The sequence below is a fragment of the Lonchura striata genome, chromosome 17, assembly GCF_050655825.1.
Source record: "Lonchura striata isolate lonStrDom1 chromosome 17, ASM5065582v1, whole genome shotgun sequence".
NCBI lineage: Eukaryota > Metazoa > Chordata > Aves > Passeriformes > Estrildidae > Lonchura > Lonchura striata.
In genome coordinates, this window is record NC_140719.1 from 4,189,224 (window position 1) to 4,207,097 (window position 17,874).

The 17,874-nt window shown below is 43.9% G+C and overlaps 1 protein-coding gene across 4 annotated transcripts in view; it reads left to right on the forward strand.

The window, feature by feature from the left end:
- Positions 1-17,874, forward strand: part of PAPPA (pappalysin 1) — a 180,975-nt gene that overhangs the window by 49,014 nt on the left and 114,087 nt on the right. For all 4 annotated transcript variants that reach the window (XM_021551415.4, XM_085594030.1, XM_085594031.1 and 1 more), the window contains exons 3-5: positions 3,001-3,146; positions 7,654-7,947; positions 11,825-12,017. In XM_021551415.4, coding sequence (XP_021407090.3) covers positions 3,001-3,146; positions 7,654-7,947; positions 11,825-12,017 — 633 coding nt within the window. The remainder of the gene's footprint in view (positions 1-3,000; positions 3,147-7,653; positions 7,948-11,824; positions 12,018-17,874) is intronic.

Below are 17,874 nucleotides of genomic sequence, written 5' to 3' on the forward strand. Positions count from 1 at the left end.
CACATAACCTTGAGAAGTGTAAGCAGCGCTCACAGATTGCTCTGGGTCAGATAGTCTGGGCTGATAAGGAAGCAGGGGGGAGTCAGCCTAGTCCAAAGCAATAACTGAAAGCTGTTTTGACCTGGTAACTGTTGGGTCTGCTGCCTGCGGCTACGGAGTTGGACACGAACTGCAAAAGTAGTTAATTTATGCCTCCTTGAGTGTAGGAATGTGGTGATGATGGATAGGGATGGGAGGTTATTAGAAACATGGGGAGGAAGGAGAGGAAGGAATTCCAGCTCGTGTTTTTATCTCTTACACATGCACACACTGGTTCCTCACATTCTCCTGTCTGCCTCACGTGTGTGCAGTGTCCAAGCCCTCACTGCCACACTCACATCTCTGCTCCTGCACGCTCACACAGGCGCACACACACACTCACACACTTCCCAGGGCTCTGCCTGAACTCAGGGCTTGGGCACATTTACGTGCTGGGGGTTGCTGGCTGCTTCGATGATGGAGTCTGCATTTATTGCCTTCCAAGCATGATCTACTTACACCTAAACCCGGGCAGATCCTTTGCTTCAAACCCCCTTGGCATTCTGTTCTTACACCACTGAATACATTCTGCTCACTCACATCCTTCCACTGGCTAGAAAAGTGGTCAGAGAAATATCAGAAATACAAGTCCAAAGAACTTAGTAGGGTGAATTTACACGAGGCATGAGTCCAGTCTCAGTGAAGCATTGCCACACTGGCCCATTAGTTAAATGCTGTCTGTTCTGGATGTTTTTTCTGCAGTAATAATCCACGTAGCCCTGGATGTTGGCTGTATGGAAGAGAAAGAGCAACTGTGGCCATGCACTGAGAGATAAATGGGGATTGGATTGTGTAAACGACAAGCAAAGAGACAGCTGAGAATAAAGAAATATTAGTTTAGATTATTTGAAACCATGAGGGAAGAGGAAGGATAAAAATGGTGATCTCAGGAGGGGAGTTGGATTATGGTTACTCCTACAGGGATTTGCATGTGCATAAAGCATCCACATCCAGAGCCAGCAGCGCCGACAATCCAGGCAGCAGGACCTTCCTTCCTGTGGCGATACAAACACATAAACATTGTTCTAATCACACTGGGTGCTTCTGTTCCTGCCCCTCTCTCTTGCACGAAGCACCACATCACTCCCACGCTCTCTCTTACACTTTTGCTCACTGTCAGGGATGCTGCCATAGGTGCAGGCACACACTGTCCCCTCCCTGTGGTCGCAACCCCTGTCACACATTCCCCCAATGCCCTGACACTGAGAACATTTGGAAGTGCACATCAGTTCTCACATGTACTTTCAAGCTCATGGATGTGTCTAAGTAGGAGCCCATGCTTGGAAAAGATGTTTTCTAAGGCACAAAGCAGATCCTGGGAGTAGATGGAGCAGGGCCTCAGAGCATTGTGCCGATCCAGGCAAGACAAGCTCGAGGAGCTAAGGGGAAGGTCTGCGTATTTTCCATTGATGTGTTGAGAACACTGGAGAGATGAGAAATGTGTAAAGGGTCACAGAGCTGACCTGTCCTTCAGGATGTCATCCCCATTTGATTGGAAGATAAACACTCTATGGAATGGAAACATCCCCTTCCACTGGTGTCCCCAAAGAACACATCTTCCTCCATGAGTCAGCCAGGGCCTGGGGACACCCAGCCATGATCTATTTTGGAGTCAATGACTTCAGCAAGTGGCAGGGGAAGCTATTGTGGAAATATGAATGTGTTTTCCATTTGGGAGTCCTCCAGGGAAGGACAGAAAGATCTTGGTGCTGAGCCAGCTCCCCCATTTTTTCTTTACCCTTCTGGGAGCAAAAGCCTTGCAAAGTATGCAGGGAACCCTTCTCAGAGCTTGTGGGGGTGTGTGGCTTGGGAGAGCTATGTGAGCCTTACACATCCGTGCACTCACAAAGGGGGACTCCAGAAAGCAGGAATCAGTCTGCTCAAGACCGTGGTGGTGTCTGTTCCTTACAGCCTTTGAACCAAGCTTGGCTCAGTGTGATCCCTCTCTCTAGGGTCTCCACCTGTCAAGTGAACATATTACAAGATATCCCCCTTCTAGCTTTTCTCTTGTCACAACAGTTCATATCAAAAGGCAGTGTGATCTGAAAACAGAGAACCAGTGGGTTTAATATTACATTTTGTTTTCTCCAGCTTTACTGTGAGTTGGTCCAGTGCAAAGCAATGTGGCACCATGGTATGTGCTCCTATATTCCAGTATTAGAAAATTTACTCTTTTAAAGGAGCAAAAGTACCCCCAACATCCATCAAGCTTAAGGGATTATCTTAGCTTGCCTGCAGACAGATTTCTCTGGCGATTTCCAGGCATCTCAAAAGCCAAGAGAAATGCTGCTCATCCTGGGAGGACCTGGGTAGCCTTAGGAGTTTATATCATGGTATGGTACCACTCCTAGGGAGAGCTTGTGCGAGGAAACCACTTGGCACAACTTTGTGTTTTGGGAACAGCAATTCCCAACCAGCTATGGGATGTCAGGGTTAGGCCACATGGGTTTCACCAGTGACTGCCACTGGTGCTAAAGGAGTGCCTCTGTGAGCTGGTGTTAGTTGTGGTGCCAGTCTGAGGATGTGAAACTTGTTATTGTGAAGGAAAATTAGAGGTAACAACAACAAACAGCTTAGAGGAAATGTGCAAGCTAACTGCTGGTGTAAAAAGATTTACTGACCATAATACTTGGTTAATTACATTCATAATAAATAGATTCCTATACTTATCTTGAGAATGTGGACAGTTTTATGTATTTACCTTGGATTTTGTGGCCTTAGTTAATCAATGGTCTCATGTTTTAGATGAGATTCACTACATGGATGCAAAGTAATCAAACTTTGGGGAGTGGGTTATTAAAACATTTCAGGTGATTGATATGCAGGGCATTATAAGACCTTTGCCTGGATTGCAGCACTTCTTCAGTGCTCTGTTGCTTTTGTGTCACTCTTAGGAAAAAAAATGCTTTTCTTTTTCTACAGGGCATACTTGGATGTCAATGAACTTAAGAACATACTCAAACTGGATGGATCCACACACCTCAACATCTTTTTTGCCAACTCCTCTGAGGAAGAACTGGCTGGAGTGGCAACTTGGCCGTGGGACAAAGAAGCCTTGATGCATCTAGGTGAGTGATAAAGATGTTTCTTCCTTGCAAAGCATTCTTTAGAGGCACTAAGAAGGAAAGACAAATATGCGTTAAGCTCCATTCTGATTTCTTATCATTCCTCTAATATATAGTCAGGGGAAAAAAAGTATTTCACGATTCCCAGATACTGGCTCACAACCAGGAAAATATTAGGTTATAAACCCAAAGCATATTATGGTATTTGTAGATGATGTCAAGCTGAAAGTATTTCACCTTTCCAGTGAAGCTACTTTGCAGGGAATTCACCCCATGGGAGCAGTTGGCAGAGGATTGGGGGATAGGTGAGGGGATGACACAGAGGTGAATCTTTAACCTTAGCCTGTTACATTCTCATCCTTAGTTCATTAGCAAGTGTTCAATTAGCTGACAGACTGTAGCTAAAATCTGCTGCTATTTTTCTCTACCAATGTGCAAAAGAGCAAACAGCCGAGGGATTGTATTTCTAATGTTCACTTGAGTGGAACTGGAAGGAGTTCACCACCCTGCAGATTGCCCGGCGTGTTTCATAACCAGGCTGCTGCTGGAACCCGGGGATCCAGACAAAGCTCTGCAGCCTCCCAGATGACTCACTGCCACCTGCAGTGCCACTGGGCCTGCGCTCCCTGCAGAATGTCAGAGGAGCCTCAGAAGGTTCAGAAGGCACTGACTGAGTCAGTATGAGCTTCTCCTAACTTCACAAACCTCCTTGAGATGCAAACCTGGTCTGATCATCTCCTCTGAGCAGGAGTTCACATAGGTTTTCCAGATATTTCACCAGCTCATCCAGACTTTCCTAGGCTGGAAGTGAAGTCCGATTTCAGCCAAGTTAAATCTTTGTGATAGACTGTTTCAGCCAGTTTTTATATTACCCAACCCCACATTGAGCTAAATAAAAAAGATATGGTGACTATAAACCTACATGAGGAGAACAAGCAGAGTTTATTATCCTAAAACATACAACAGAAGCTGAGCTGTATGGAATAGCCATCAGTCAGAGGGGCTTTTCCAAGGTCAAAAATACCCCAAAAATGAGATTTGACCATGTCTTTATGGTCACCTGCCTCCACAGCAGAGAGAGGCTCCATGGTCAGACCAAACAGTTGGCACTGGCTGCCCTCCTTCACTTTATTAAATGTTTTATTACAACATCCAGCTCTGCAGCTGCTCTGGAAGATGTGTGAGCAAACTTCCCTTCCCAAGGAGGAGCATTTACACACTGACACTCCTGCTGAGCTCAGCTGGAACTGAAACCACTTCCATTCTGGCTTGCCTGCAGCCTCATCTCTGCAGGCTCCTTTTGGGAGCACCCAAACCAGAAGGTTCTGGAAATGCCCACCAGTGACCATTCCCTAAGGCAGCATCTGGCAAAAACAAAGATAGATCTTAACCCCAGCCTTGACCAGCACCCACAGTGATGGGATTTCTATCACTTTGGGATGACAACCAGTGTGGATTGCTGGTTGTGGGTTTGATCTCTGTGTGGGCCATTTGCTAAAGAGTTGGATTTGATGATTCTCATGTGCCCCTTCCCAACCCAGAAGGTTAAGTGATTCTGTGAAACATTAGCCCCAGTCAATGTGCAAGTGGGATATGGCTGTAATAGAGCTGCTCCTTCCCTAAATGAGGATTTTCACAGCTTCCCTTGGTGTTGCCATGGGAGGAAGCAGAGAACAAGGGGAGAGTGCCAAGAAGAACCTTCGGCAAGAGGGCTGGGGCTCACCCAAAGCCCTGATGAGTTCTTCTGTCACTTCGTTAAGCTAATTATCAGCATCATGCCTGAGCAAAACAATTTAAATTCAGCTCCTACAGAGCATTGACAGACTTCATTGACCAAAAAAAGATCTCACAAGAAAAAAATAGACATTGGACAGCAGATTAAATTTGACTTGCGAGGGGGGAAAAAAAGTAAAAAATAAATAAATAATGCTCATAATTTCCTGTCATAACAGCCCTCCCAGACCTGTGCTTGGTTTGTAAGAATTCATCTTTAATCTTTTTTACTCTCTTCTATAAATCCAATATGTACTTAATAAAAAATATGAAATATGTCCTGTGGTGCAGATCTAAAGGCTGGGATAGAGATTGTCTGGGTGAGGGAGTTTATCGTTTCTGTAAAACTGCAATTGATTTAGATTCTTGACAGCTATAAAAAATATAAATTTTCAACAAAGGCAAAAATAAAATCTCCCTCTCCAGCTGCCTCAGGGTTCTCCAATGCCAGAACAATTTAACCAGCTTTACTGAAGGCACATCCTGCTGAGGTATTTCACCAATATTCCTGCCACTGGAAAAAAAAAAAAAATCCAAAAACAAAAATCTCTGGAATTCTTTCTGGGATAGAGAACCCCAAAAAATATATCAGGGTACTCTCTGTGTATAAATGGCTCCACCTTGGTAGAGACCAAGCACCAGAGGAATCAGAACTTTTATTGCATAGAGGGGGGGAGAGAGGAATCATGGGGTTATTGTTGAGCTGCATGCTGGTAGGTCTGTATATAATTAATTGGGAATGTGGAGAACTGGTGTGAGGAGCAGTTCAGTGCTGTGAAAAGGAGGTGCAGATGCTATGTGTGGCATCGGAGACAAGATGATGCAACATGGCAGATTTTATTTACTCTTTTGTGTGCGCATTCGGATTTTCTGTTCTCTTTTTTAAAACAATTTTTATGTATTTGTATGTGTCCATGGGATTCCTCTCCATCCTGTGCACATTTTCACATGTGCCCCTGCTCAGAGGGAATTTTTTTTTTTTCTCCTGATATTTATGTGTGTGTCCCTTCAGGACATCCAAAGTACTCCTTCAGCACTGACACAGCTTCAGCTGAAGTGCTGCATGTTGTGTTTTGGACGTTGTTCTTAGAGGAAAACCTGAGGTAATGGGGAAAATCAAAGCAGAGCCACAGTCAGGGAGGTCTAGGAAAAGGGTTGAGCTCCAAGAAAACACTGAAGGGATTACAGTGATTCAGACTGAAGGGAAAGAGCCTGAAGTGGGGATGATGACAATCTCATAAAAGCTGATGAAAGGGGAGGAGAATCTTCTGTTCTTCATATCCGTGTGAGGAAGGACTTGAAGTCATGAACTTAAATTGCCAAAAAATCAATTCAGATTAGATCTGAGTTAAATCCTTGCAGCTGTAGGGATGCTGAGTGCTGACATTGATTGCTGGGGCAGTCATGTCATCAGGGGTTGTGGAGAGGCAACAGGCCAGAGTGTGTGAGGGATGGTATAGACCTAATTGGTTTGAGAGTGGAATTTAGAGGACTTCTTAAGAATGCCATGGTCTCATTTTCCTCTAATTTCATGGTTTTTACAAGCAAGTCTCCAGGCAGATGAGGATGAAGGGTCTATGGTGCATCAGAACTAGATGATCTCATCTTCCCTATGCTACAGCCACTGATAAAGTTCCTGCTGCCAAAACCTTTTCTCTCCTCATTGTCAATAAGTTATTAGAGTACCATGTCCAAGATTTATATTCCCACTATAACTTTTACAAAGCAGTCTCCTCTTCTCATGATAGGCAGGACACAAAAAGAGTTTTAAATAAAGGGCTTGGAAAAGTTGAGATCAACAAGCTAAATAATGAAAATATCAAGCATATTTTAAATGCAAAGGTACATCTAACTGAGCTAAAAATATAGTTCATATTATTAATTCAGTGTACTGCAAATCACTAATTTGCCATTTGCTTATTTGCACATCCCTTAATTCATAGAACAGAAAACACCGTTAGTTTTCTTTGCAAACATTTAATAACCACATAGTTCTTTCAGGGTTATCACATTCAAGGATTTCATATTTTTTTGACACTTTAGACTTAATGCATATTCATTAGTGGACTGTGCAGTTCAGATCAAGCTAGGCTTCTCTGAGTACATAAACAGTGTGTTTCTGACAGTTACTTCAAAGCTGCCTCCACGACACCCTGAAAAAACTGCTCCAGCCTTGGGTGTGCACACTTTGCTTTGCCCAGCTCTTAATTTGCAAGTATTGGTGGAGTCTTCTGCAATTCTCAGGGTGTTTCAGAAGTTAATAAGCTTTTCTCACATCTTTACGCTGGGGAATATTATACACAGATTGTTCCAGGTGTGTTTTGTTTGACTCTTGGTGTCAAATATGTTGCTTACACCTTTCTGGGCAGAGTCACACTCTTTAAGCACATGACATTATCTAAAATAGCATAGTAGGAAGTAATTTCATGCAGGATTTTCCTCTAAGTTAACAAAAAAACTAACGTGCGTTTATTCAGTTGAAAGACTGATTGTTGCAATGTTTTTGGTTTGGGATGTTGAGCTTTGTCCCACAGTTCCTCCTCCTTAGAGCCACAGATTAAGGGGGAGATGAAACTTCTCTGGGCAGGAAATGTGTCTGGTTCTGCAAAAACCTGTCTGTGTTACAGAGGATCCAACAAACTGCCCGAGGACCTACCCTTAGGAAGGTGTTTCCCCTTTCTCCTGCTGTCCTGAGGAACACAAGGCAAACCTAGAAGTGTTCCCTTTCCCCTTGCAGGTGGCATCGTGCTCAATCCCTCCTTCTACGGAATCCCTGGCCACACGCACACCATGATCCACGAAATTGGGCACAGCCTGGGGCTCTACCACGTCTTCAGGGGCATCTCTGAGATCCTGTCCTGCAGCGACCCGTGCATGGAAACGGAGCCCTCCTTCGAGACTGGGGACCTGTGCAGTGACACCAACCCTGCTCCTAAGCACAAGCTGTGTGGGGACCCTGGGCCTGGCAATGACACCTGTGGTTTCCACAGTTTCCTGAACACGCCCTTCAGTAACTTCATGAGCTACGCAGGTACTGGCCTTTGCTGGGGTTGCTGGGGGGTCTGTGGCTAAGCAGGAACAAAGAATTCAGGTATTACCCCTGATTTCCCAGTCCATTTCTTTATGCTGATAAAGGTCTAGGTCCTGGCTTGATGAGGGATCAGACTTGATAGCCTCCAGAATCCCTTTTAGTTCTCCTTTTATTTTATCCCAGTTTTCCCCCAAATTCACAGAGTTTCATGCAAAGACCAGGCAGAAGTTTTGGGGGATGGAAGAAATGAGATAAGCATTAAGAAAACAGCTTCTAAAGGCTCTACAGCAAACCTGACACCCTGTTTCTCTGAGATCTGGATTCCTGATCTATGAGGTCTTTGAAAAACTCAAATCCAGAGATTTTTTATACTCTCCCAAGGACATATAGAATGTCATATGAATGTTGATACCATCAAAGCTGTCGGATAACCCTGTGACAAGTGGACAGCTAACGAGGCACTGCCCATGCCTCCAGGTGTCTGTTGAAATGCCATGTTTGGGTTTGATTTGGAACCACATCCCAGTTCCATCTTTAGAATGTGAATAGTGGGATTCTGCCTAGTCAAGGACTACCAGTGTGCTGTGCTGGTCTGTACTGGGAGGGCAACAACAGAGGCTCCATATCAGTGTGGTAAAGCCACCCCTCAAAGCAAAAGCTGATGTGGTTACAACTCTGCAGGCACAGCTCTGCTGCCCAAATGTGCATTATCCCAACAGAGAAATCCCAAAGAGGGCATTTGCTCCTGTGACCCTGCCCACTGCTTGAGGCTGGAGTGGGGTCCTTGATGCACCTCTGGAAGCTCAAGGGGAGCTGAAAGCTCTTCTGTTATTTCTCAGGAGGAACAGGGGATATCTTGACTTGTTTTTCCTGTTATTTTGGGCCGCAGGGTCTTTCTGCAGTGGCAATCCATGACAGTGAGCTGACAGAATCAACAACATTTTAAAGGCAACCAATATACTTACAGACACTGAAGGGCACCTTTATACTCCAGGCAAAAACACAGATTTCCCACTCAAAAGGTCACAGGAGTGCTTATTCTATAATAAAACTGTAGAGAAGCAAAGTGTTTAATGTCATCTGGGGCATGGATTGAAATGATTTATAACCAAAATGCTTTTATGCCCTTTGTGGCACTAGCTAAAAGCAATGCCAAGTTTTCTCTCTATTTTTCTGTTTAGAGGGTGCTTTCAGGGACAAACACACCAAGCCAGTGCCTCAGTGTGCTCTGTGCTGTGGTGCCTGTGGTCAGGCAGGGAGCCTGAGCACCAAGTCCAGCCTCATGGTAACATCCCTCAGATAAGACAGGGCCACTCCAGATGCCAAAATCCCCCCACCAAATCTGCTCGTGGGGATCTGGTGAGAGGTGGAGCGTGCCTGTTTCAAGACTCTGAGCTCTTATCTCCCAAAGAGAACTTTCCTTGCCAGCTGACTCGGGAGCTGAGGCAAAGGCAGACCACAGAGATACCCATCTGCTCCTGGGAGCTACATGTGTGCTGGTATTCTGAGCTGAAACCTCTTCTTTTCCATTGAAAAATCAAGTGAAGCGACATGATAGATATCTCTAAAGCTCAAGAATGAATCTGTTTGCTTTTCTGTTGTTGCCAGTGGAGTAAAATATATCAGGATATCAAATTGCTGTCAAAATACCTTTGAAACATGTAGGTTGAGGTCATGCAGTTCTAGGAATTGCCTTTCTTTCATTTCTGTTTTGCTGCTCATGTACAGCTTGATCTTATTGTATTTGTCTGTCTGTTCCTGTCCCATCCATCTGCCCAGCTACCCCCAGCCCTGAGCAAAGCACAGACTTTGATTGACAATTTTTATTTTTCCTGGAATAACAAGTTACAATGGCCAAAAGATTAGGTAGTGTGAGAAATAGGACTTGTAAATTATTTTTACAAGTCCAAATAGCTGTGGTGTACCCAAATAAAATATTAGTTAGTCTTTTAGATGACTTTCCATGAAATCATTATGAATTCTTCTGAATTCTGTTGGCATAATCATCCCAGCAAAGTATAGAATTTCTCTAATTATTGCTTTATCTGAGGATCTCAAACCTTTCTTGATATTGAGTGGAACATCTTTCTCCCTTGCCTCTCCTCCCTTCCCCTCCCCCTGGACACAGGCTGTGCTGATGTTTAAACAGATTGAGAATGCAGGTCATCTTTCTCCTGTGCCATTGTCCCACTGCTTTGTCCGATATATATTTTATTGTTCTTTTATGATGGCTATTAAGGGCCTTTGTCTCCTTCTCTGCTTCCGTGAAGAATATTTATGGCTTTTACAGCGTGCTCAGGGGTAGACCATCGATAATTATTGAGGAAATCCAGAGATGTCACATTTAAGCAGCTTTTTGCATACCCACAGGGATTTGTAGATATTATCAAGCGGGTGGTGTGTGTCTATCTGCTGTGCATGTTTGATCAGAGGAGTGTCACTGCTCAGTGGAACTGGGAGAGACACAGGAAAACAAGTGAGTTAGTGTGTCCCTACTGTGGGAGGGCTGGAGTCTGAGCAGGATCCCGACAGGAGCCGTCTCCTTTTGCCTGCATCTCTGGGAAGATGTGGCCAGGTTTTAAATCAGCCAGCAAATACTCATTTGTCTTTAGAAGAAATTCATATTTTCTTGTTCCTCTGGAGTACCGCAGGGCACAGACTTGCAAACATCAGAGTATCTCCTAACGCTGTCACAATATTGAACTTACACACAGCTCCCAAGCAGCCTCTGGTGACCTGCATCTTCCCAGAGAAGTGCAGCACTTGACCTGTGCAGAACTGTCATTGTGTTTGGATCCCAGCTGGGACCGAGCTCTGCTGGGCTCAGAACTCTGCAGGCACACGTGAAGAAACACTCTGTCTTTTCAAGAGCTTTTCAACTGATGGGAAGAGCACCAGAAAAATGGTTGAAGTGCTTAGCATCGAGTTCCTTAGCGTAGCTTTGCTGGGTGACTTTGCACAACATATTTATTCCCTCTGGGGTCTGCACAATAGAGAAACAGCAATTTTCTGCTACTCTGGGGCATTGTAGTTGTAAAGCTGTATGGTGTTCAGAGGGCACTGGATGTGTTCTTGTTGCCAAATCATGTTTGAGGAAAACAAGATGAAATGAGAAATGGGTATTTATGGGAAGTTATCCAGCATAATTATTTCTTCGTTTTGAATTAAAAAGAAATAAGAAATATCAAGAAATGTTCAGAAAGGGGTTAGAATCTTGTTGGTAATGGGGGAGATTTTTTATAGGACTGAAGTTATTTTATGCACTGAAAATTTACATTTTTATCAGTGTTTGGAATGATATTTTGAATTGATCTTTCAGAACATTTTTATTTGCTCATTAGAAAATTTAAGAACTTTAAAAGTTATGCATTTTTAAATTCTCTGGTGTTTTAATCTAAGAGATCTGACAGTCTGTTGCCCTTAGTTTGCATGACTGCCAGTCAGTATTTTCTCCTTTACCCTTCCATCTTCCTTATCTCTTTCTCAGAGATATTATTTTAAATGTGAAATTCTTTTAAACCCAGAGCTCCACTGGTGGCCCAAATCCTGAGCAGAAGGTGCTGCACTGAAGCTTTCTGTTTCTTCCCCTCCATGTGTCTGCCTCGTTTAGGGATGATTTCTGTGTGCTTCAGGTGTATCCCAGGTCAGGGGGAGGGAACATTTATTGATTTATTTCCTTCCTTTTTAACCATTGTTTCCTTTCACCTACCTCCACAAGTGATGGCTGCACTAATTCCTTCACAGACCATTAACTCTGGAGTGCTGTGGGATCCCAGCCCGGCTCTTCCAAGGAGCTGCCATTCACCAGGTCGTAATTCTTCCCCTTGCTCCCACCTCCTCTCCCACGTGGCTGACGTGGCTTCTGTTTGAATTCCAGACGACGACTGCACCGACTCCTTCACGCCCAACCAGGTGGCCAGGATGCACTGCTACCTGGACCTCGTCTACCAGAGCTGGCAGCCCACCAAGAAACCAGCTCCCGTGGCGATTGCCCCCCAGATTGTGGCTCGCACCTCCACCTCTGTCACCCTCGAGTGGTTTCCACCCATCGATGGCCACTTCTTTGAAAGGTGACCATGCTCTGCTCTGTACTTTTGTGCTGGAAAAATGGGAAAGGGAGAACTGGAGGCCCCGCTCCAGGAGCGCGGCTTGGTCATGTGCAGTGCTCAGCCTGGGTTAAGGCTCTTTCCTAAATTGGTTCATGCTGAGGAGGTTATTGATTTGTTGTCTGCTCTTCCTTTCTCAGCCTGTAGCACTCAGTTGAAGGCCATTGATTTGCCATGTAAAGGGCAAATCCTTCTCCATATGTTATGGGAGGAATTTTCAATCAAAGATTCCAGCCCTGTGATTCCTGCTGCTGTTGCTGCTCACAAATACCTGTGGGCTTTGGCTGTGCCTGCATGTTCCCCCCTCTTCCCTTTTCACATTCCCTTTGCAAGGACAAAGTGGATCTTGTTTTTACAACACAGAGCTCATGGGCAAGGAGGTGACTGGACCAGGACAGGGAAAAAAACCTCCTCCTTTGAGCTGTAGATGTGAGATGGGAACTGAGCAAGGCAGAGTCAAAGTCCCAGAGCCCTGGATATGATGTGAATGTTGTCCTGGAGGTCAGGGTAGGGATGTGTATTCCTGTCTGGCAGCCATGCAGCTATGTGATGTCAATAATGGAAAATGTAGGGCTCTGGGCAGGAGTTGCACTCATTGCAGCCCACATTCAGAGCAATTCTGCCCCAGTACGACATGAGTAACTGGGTAGTTCATCTAAATGCTCTTGTGCAGCTCTTGGATGAACTGCAGGAGCTATGGGAGTCCTGGCAGAGAACTTCCCAATTCACTGACCTTCTCACGTTACCATTAACTCACATCCCCATTTGCACTTCTTCTCCACCTCTTGCTTTGTTGTTTTATAGAGAGCAAACTTGGAGTGTCCTTCAGGAGCGCAGCAGTTCAGAGCACAGGAGGCCAAATTTACAAGCGTATTAGCACCCAAAAAGCTGCCTCAGCACTGCTGCTTTGTGCTGGGAGAGCACCTTGAAACCACTGCCTCCATCAGGGATGAAACTCCTTCCAGCACTGCTAGGACACCATGGCCATTTCAGTGGCCAGCTTGTACTTTATTCCACTAGGCAGAGAGCTGTTATTTTCTGCTCAGATGAGATTTTCCACCCTTATTGCAGATTAATATGGAGAGGGAAATCAAATCCTGTTAGGAATTGATAAAAAGAGGTCTTGTGCTCTGAACTGTGTTTGCTTTAATTATAGTTTTGTAACCAAATCCTTTTATTCCCTACCTGCGAAAAAGACTCATACAGTTCTGAAAATTAATTCAGAATTTTTCAGCCCATAATCATTTTTAGGTAAATTAAGTTTCTCCAATTTAATTTAGATTTCAGAAGATGCTTATTGTGTGTTAAATAAATGCCATCTGCCTCTAAAAAACACATTGATGCAGAGTTAATTGTTATGTAACCAAATATGTCTTTATTACATATTTCTTATAACTCAATCAATATGTTCTTAATAACCTCTAGTTACTAGCTTCTTAAATAACACACAGTGGATAGCCCGTTAAATCTAAAATTTCATAACAGAGTTATCATATGTTAAATAAAGAGTGATTTTCCAGGAAAAAAAAAAGTCCTTTGGGTTTTCAAATCTGTGTGCTCAGTATCACTGAAGAGATTTAAAGAGACAGCCTCAAATACTTGGAGTCCAATTCCTTGTTAAAATGAGATTCCCACTGCTAACGGATACAGCAATGTTGCCGTGACCATTTCAAAATGTCACTGAAACATATAAAAATGATCCTGCCTAGAACATGCTCAAATTTTTGATCTGCTAATCAAAACAAGGATGATAGTATTATTTATTCTAGTGACTAATCCTGGAAAAGCCCACGTGCTGGACTTCCAGATCCGCCGTGTCCAGCTCTGCTCGGTCAGAGACTCATGCCTGTATCAATTTGTGAAATTGGGTCACTGTGCAAGACAAGTAGGAGGTAAAATTGGCCAAGTATAATCTTATCTGTGTGTGGGAATACTGTAAATCTTTGCAGATATTTTTACACAAAGTGCACACCATTGGCCCAAATTTTACTTGCCTCACTTGAATGAATAAACTCATTCACTTCAATGGGACTATTCATGTAAAAAACAGAAGACTGATACTCAGCTGCTGAGTGCCTTGGGCCTGGTTTCTAATGCACAGAGGCCCCTTCCTTGCTGTTTTGACAGTGTAAAAGGGCCTTCAAAGGATGAATGGCTCTGGCTACATTAGCAAGTGTTGTGGCCCAATAGAAGTAGATCTCCAGCGCAAAACAGTTGTTAATGAAGACCTGACGTCAACACCGCAGGGCTCGGGGGGCTCACGGTGCTCCCACAGGAGCACATCAGGTGTGGTCCTGCAGCACACCTCCACTCTGGTTCCTGGCAAAACTGGGTCCAGCTTCCCTGCTCCAGGACTGTTCCGAGTGCTGGAGGTGGGGAACAGGAGGAATTTCACTCCCAGAGCTCACTCCTGATCCCAATTACAATGCTGCTGTGGGCGTGCTCGGCGTAACTCAAGTTCCTTTTATGTCTCTTTTATTCTCCAGAGCTGTGCACAGGCAGTGACCTCTGCTTAATGAAAGTCAGGGAGGGAAAATTTAGCCTTCTGTTTAAAAACGCAGCACTGGGCTGCCTGTATCTGTGGGAGGTCCTGACAGGTTGAAGGGAGATGGGGCATGGAAGTAAAGACCGTGTTCTGTTCCCTGCTTAGATGTAACTCTGTCATAGGGGCATTGGATGCTTTCCTCATAGGGTCTTCAAATTATGTGGTTACTTACATGGATTTAGGGGCAGAAAGCAATGTTAACTCCTCGTTCCTGTAAATTTGGGGGTGGCTCCCCTGCATTCTCATAATTTAGCAAAAGTAGACACAAGAGTTGTGCACAGCAGTAAAATCTTCTTCCTGATGGACCCTCCTGGCTTCTTCAGAGTGTTCAATTGATATTTGCTCTCTCACTCTAGAGAGTCATTTACCTGCATGTAAATTTGTCAAGATGCTTTGACCCTAAGCTCCAGCAGCTAGTTGGGCTCCCAAATATCCCCAGTAATCAAATATATCTAGAACCAGAATTTCTTCTTGTAGGTCCTGTCCACAGGATTGGAATCCTTCCCGTTCTCCATCCTCCCTTTCAAAAAGTATGAAAAAATGCACACACAATGACATGTAATATTAAAATAACAATAAAGCAAATGAAACAAGTGAAAACAAGCAAGAAAAAGAGAAGTCACTTCATTTCCTGACTGTGTCCATTGGATGTGCTCATCTGCTGCCTCTGAACATCCATTCGTGCACCTCCTGTCTGAGATGCGTGGGCAGATGTGAACAGTTATTGTCATGGGGCTCTGCAGCAAATTTGGGCAGAAATCTTTTGAATGCATCTTTCTCCAAGTTTTCATTGAGGTGACAGCATTAATTTCCATGAATCTGATTCTATCTCATTCTTAGCAAGCAAATATTTTGGTCAGTGTGGTGTCCCAGAGATGGCTGGGCTTGATAATCACTCTGTTAAACCTTGCTGGAAAGTTTCAGTGCCTTAGAAGGGAGAGGACCAATCCTGAATTTCAAGTACAGCAGCTCAAATTTAGTCTATAAACAGGCACTCTTTACCCAAAGGAATGACAGATTTTTAGTGGTTTTGAGTTGCCTACTGAACTGGTGCTGGCCCTGAAGGAAATGGTCTGTTTTTCACTAGTAATCTTTAGATTTTGAACCACTTCACTGAAATATCATGCTGTAGGAATTAATTCCTCCTGTGCTCTGAACTTCATAAGCTGGAATTCCCCCAGTACTTGGCTTATTAGAAAACAGAAAAGTCTAGATTTTCCATTAGCCTGCACTTTGGGCAGTCATGTGCCACATGTGCCACGTGTATAAGGTGGCAGATATGGCTATCATTCCTAATTAATTGTGGTTTCTGAGCACCAATTTATGCTCATTTTTTCTTGTTGTCTATGGTTTCATAAGGTATAAGGACCTGGCTTAGGTTTTCATAAGCCTGTAAATGCAATTCCATAATTAGGTTTGACATTCATGGCTCTTTATAGGATTTGTGTGCAAGAGCCTGCAGACCAAAAACTTTAACCCAGGAGTCATCCCCTGTGTAAGTCCTTTCAGCCAGTGGAATTACATCAGGGTTGAGTTTGGCTCCCAAACTGGAAAAGTAAAAAGAGAAAGTTTGCTCATAGCCTTTCCCACATGATGCTCCTTGTGATTTCTCTCTTACCTCCAAGTCCTCACTGGTAAAAGGAAATGTTTGTCCATAAGCCTACAGTTTTTTTCCACCATGGCAGCCTGTGATGAAATTGTATAGCTGCTAATTTGAGTAAAAAGCAATCCTAATTGTGGAAACTTGGCTTCCAGAGCCCTCTCCTCATCCAGGACCAAGTGCTAATGCAGAGTCTCTTTGTAGAGAAACTGAAAGATCATTATTGCAGGGACTTCTATCCTGAGTGGCCGTGGAAATGTCTGAAGAACAACTGCACAACAATAATTCTACATTTTGATTTCTCAGGACCATTTATTCAAGTTTCTTGGGGTTTTTTTAAATTTTGGGTTTGCATGTATTATTCAGGCAAGCTGAGTCAGACACCTAAACCTCTGCTAAATAGGCAGCTGAGAAATGAAATAGAGGCAATATCATACCAGTGGTGCAGGTGGGTGAAGTGAGACACGAAGAGAAGTTACTCACAAAATGCCCACATTTTTTCATTACCAGTGTTACAGACCATGAAAGGAAGAGGGGGCCACCTTTGTCTTCCTCTTCTTTATTCTGCTCCATTGCCACGTTGCATTTTTCAGGTGTTTTCAGCAGGTTCATCCCTTCCTGAGCTGCACAAGTTCAGCCAGTTACTGTCTCTCTTGGTGTGCCTCAGCCACTGAGGATCCCAAATAACCTCTGCCTGAGGATCACAGTCCTCTCTTCAAAGCAGTGCTGAAATAAATCATGCAGTGGTGGTTATGATGGTTAAAATTTGCATAGCTGATTATAATAGTTGATATAAATTATTTAATAATTGACTCAAGCTGTTCTTACTAGAGTAGCATAGAGAGTACACTGTGTTGCACACAAATTGTTTGCCTAAAACTTCTGTCCTTTCCGGTGTGTTTGATCATTAGAATAATTAATTTTTAACTTTCCATTTCAGCAGAAAGTGTTCCTTAAAGCAGAACAATTAATTCTGAATAGTAAGCAGCTTACCGGGGTAAATAACCATGTACTTTGGCTCATAAAGAGTTCCAAATTTGTGACCCCAAGGAACATAGGGCTGAACTGTGTGAATTGCATCCTCAGCTGCTATAAATCAGCTTAACTTTATGGAGGATATTAGAGTTACTCCAGTCTACATCAACTTTAAACCTGATCTTGTGAATGTATTAGCAAAACAATTTAAACTGACCGAGGGTAGTTTTGGATTAGATGTTAGGAAGAAATTACTCCCTGTGGGAGTGGTGAGGCCCTGGCACAGGGTGCCCAGAGCAGCTGTGGCTGCCCCTGGATCCCTGGCAGTGTCCAAGACCAGGTTGGACAGGGCTGGGAGCACCTGGGATAGTGGGAGGTGTCCCTGCCATGGCAGGGAGTGGAATGAGATGAGCTTCAAGTCCTTCCCAACCCAAACCATTTAATAATTCGTGAATTGGTGTTTAACTGGATATCCCTGCTCAGCCAATCTTGCTGGTAGGACAATCCTAAAGACGCCACAAGTTCAAGCAATAAATAAATCCAAGGTGAGAGCAGAAATAGATCTGAAAACTCCTGAAGCAAATTTCTCTGCTCGAACCCCTGAGCAACGTGTGTTTTCTTTTGTCATGGTTTGGTCCAGTGCAGAGGAGGAAAAAAATATAGGTGAATGTAATTTCCCAGGTTGCTGTCATTTTGTGTTG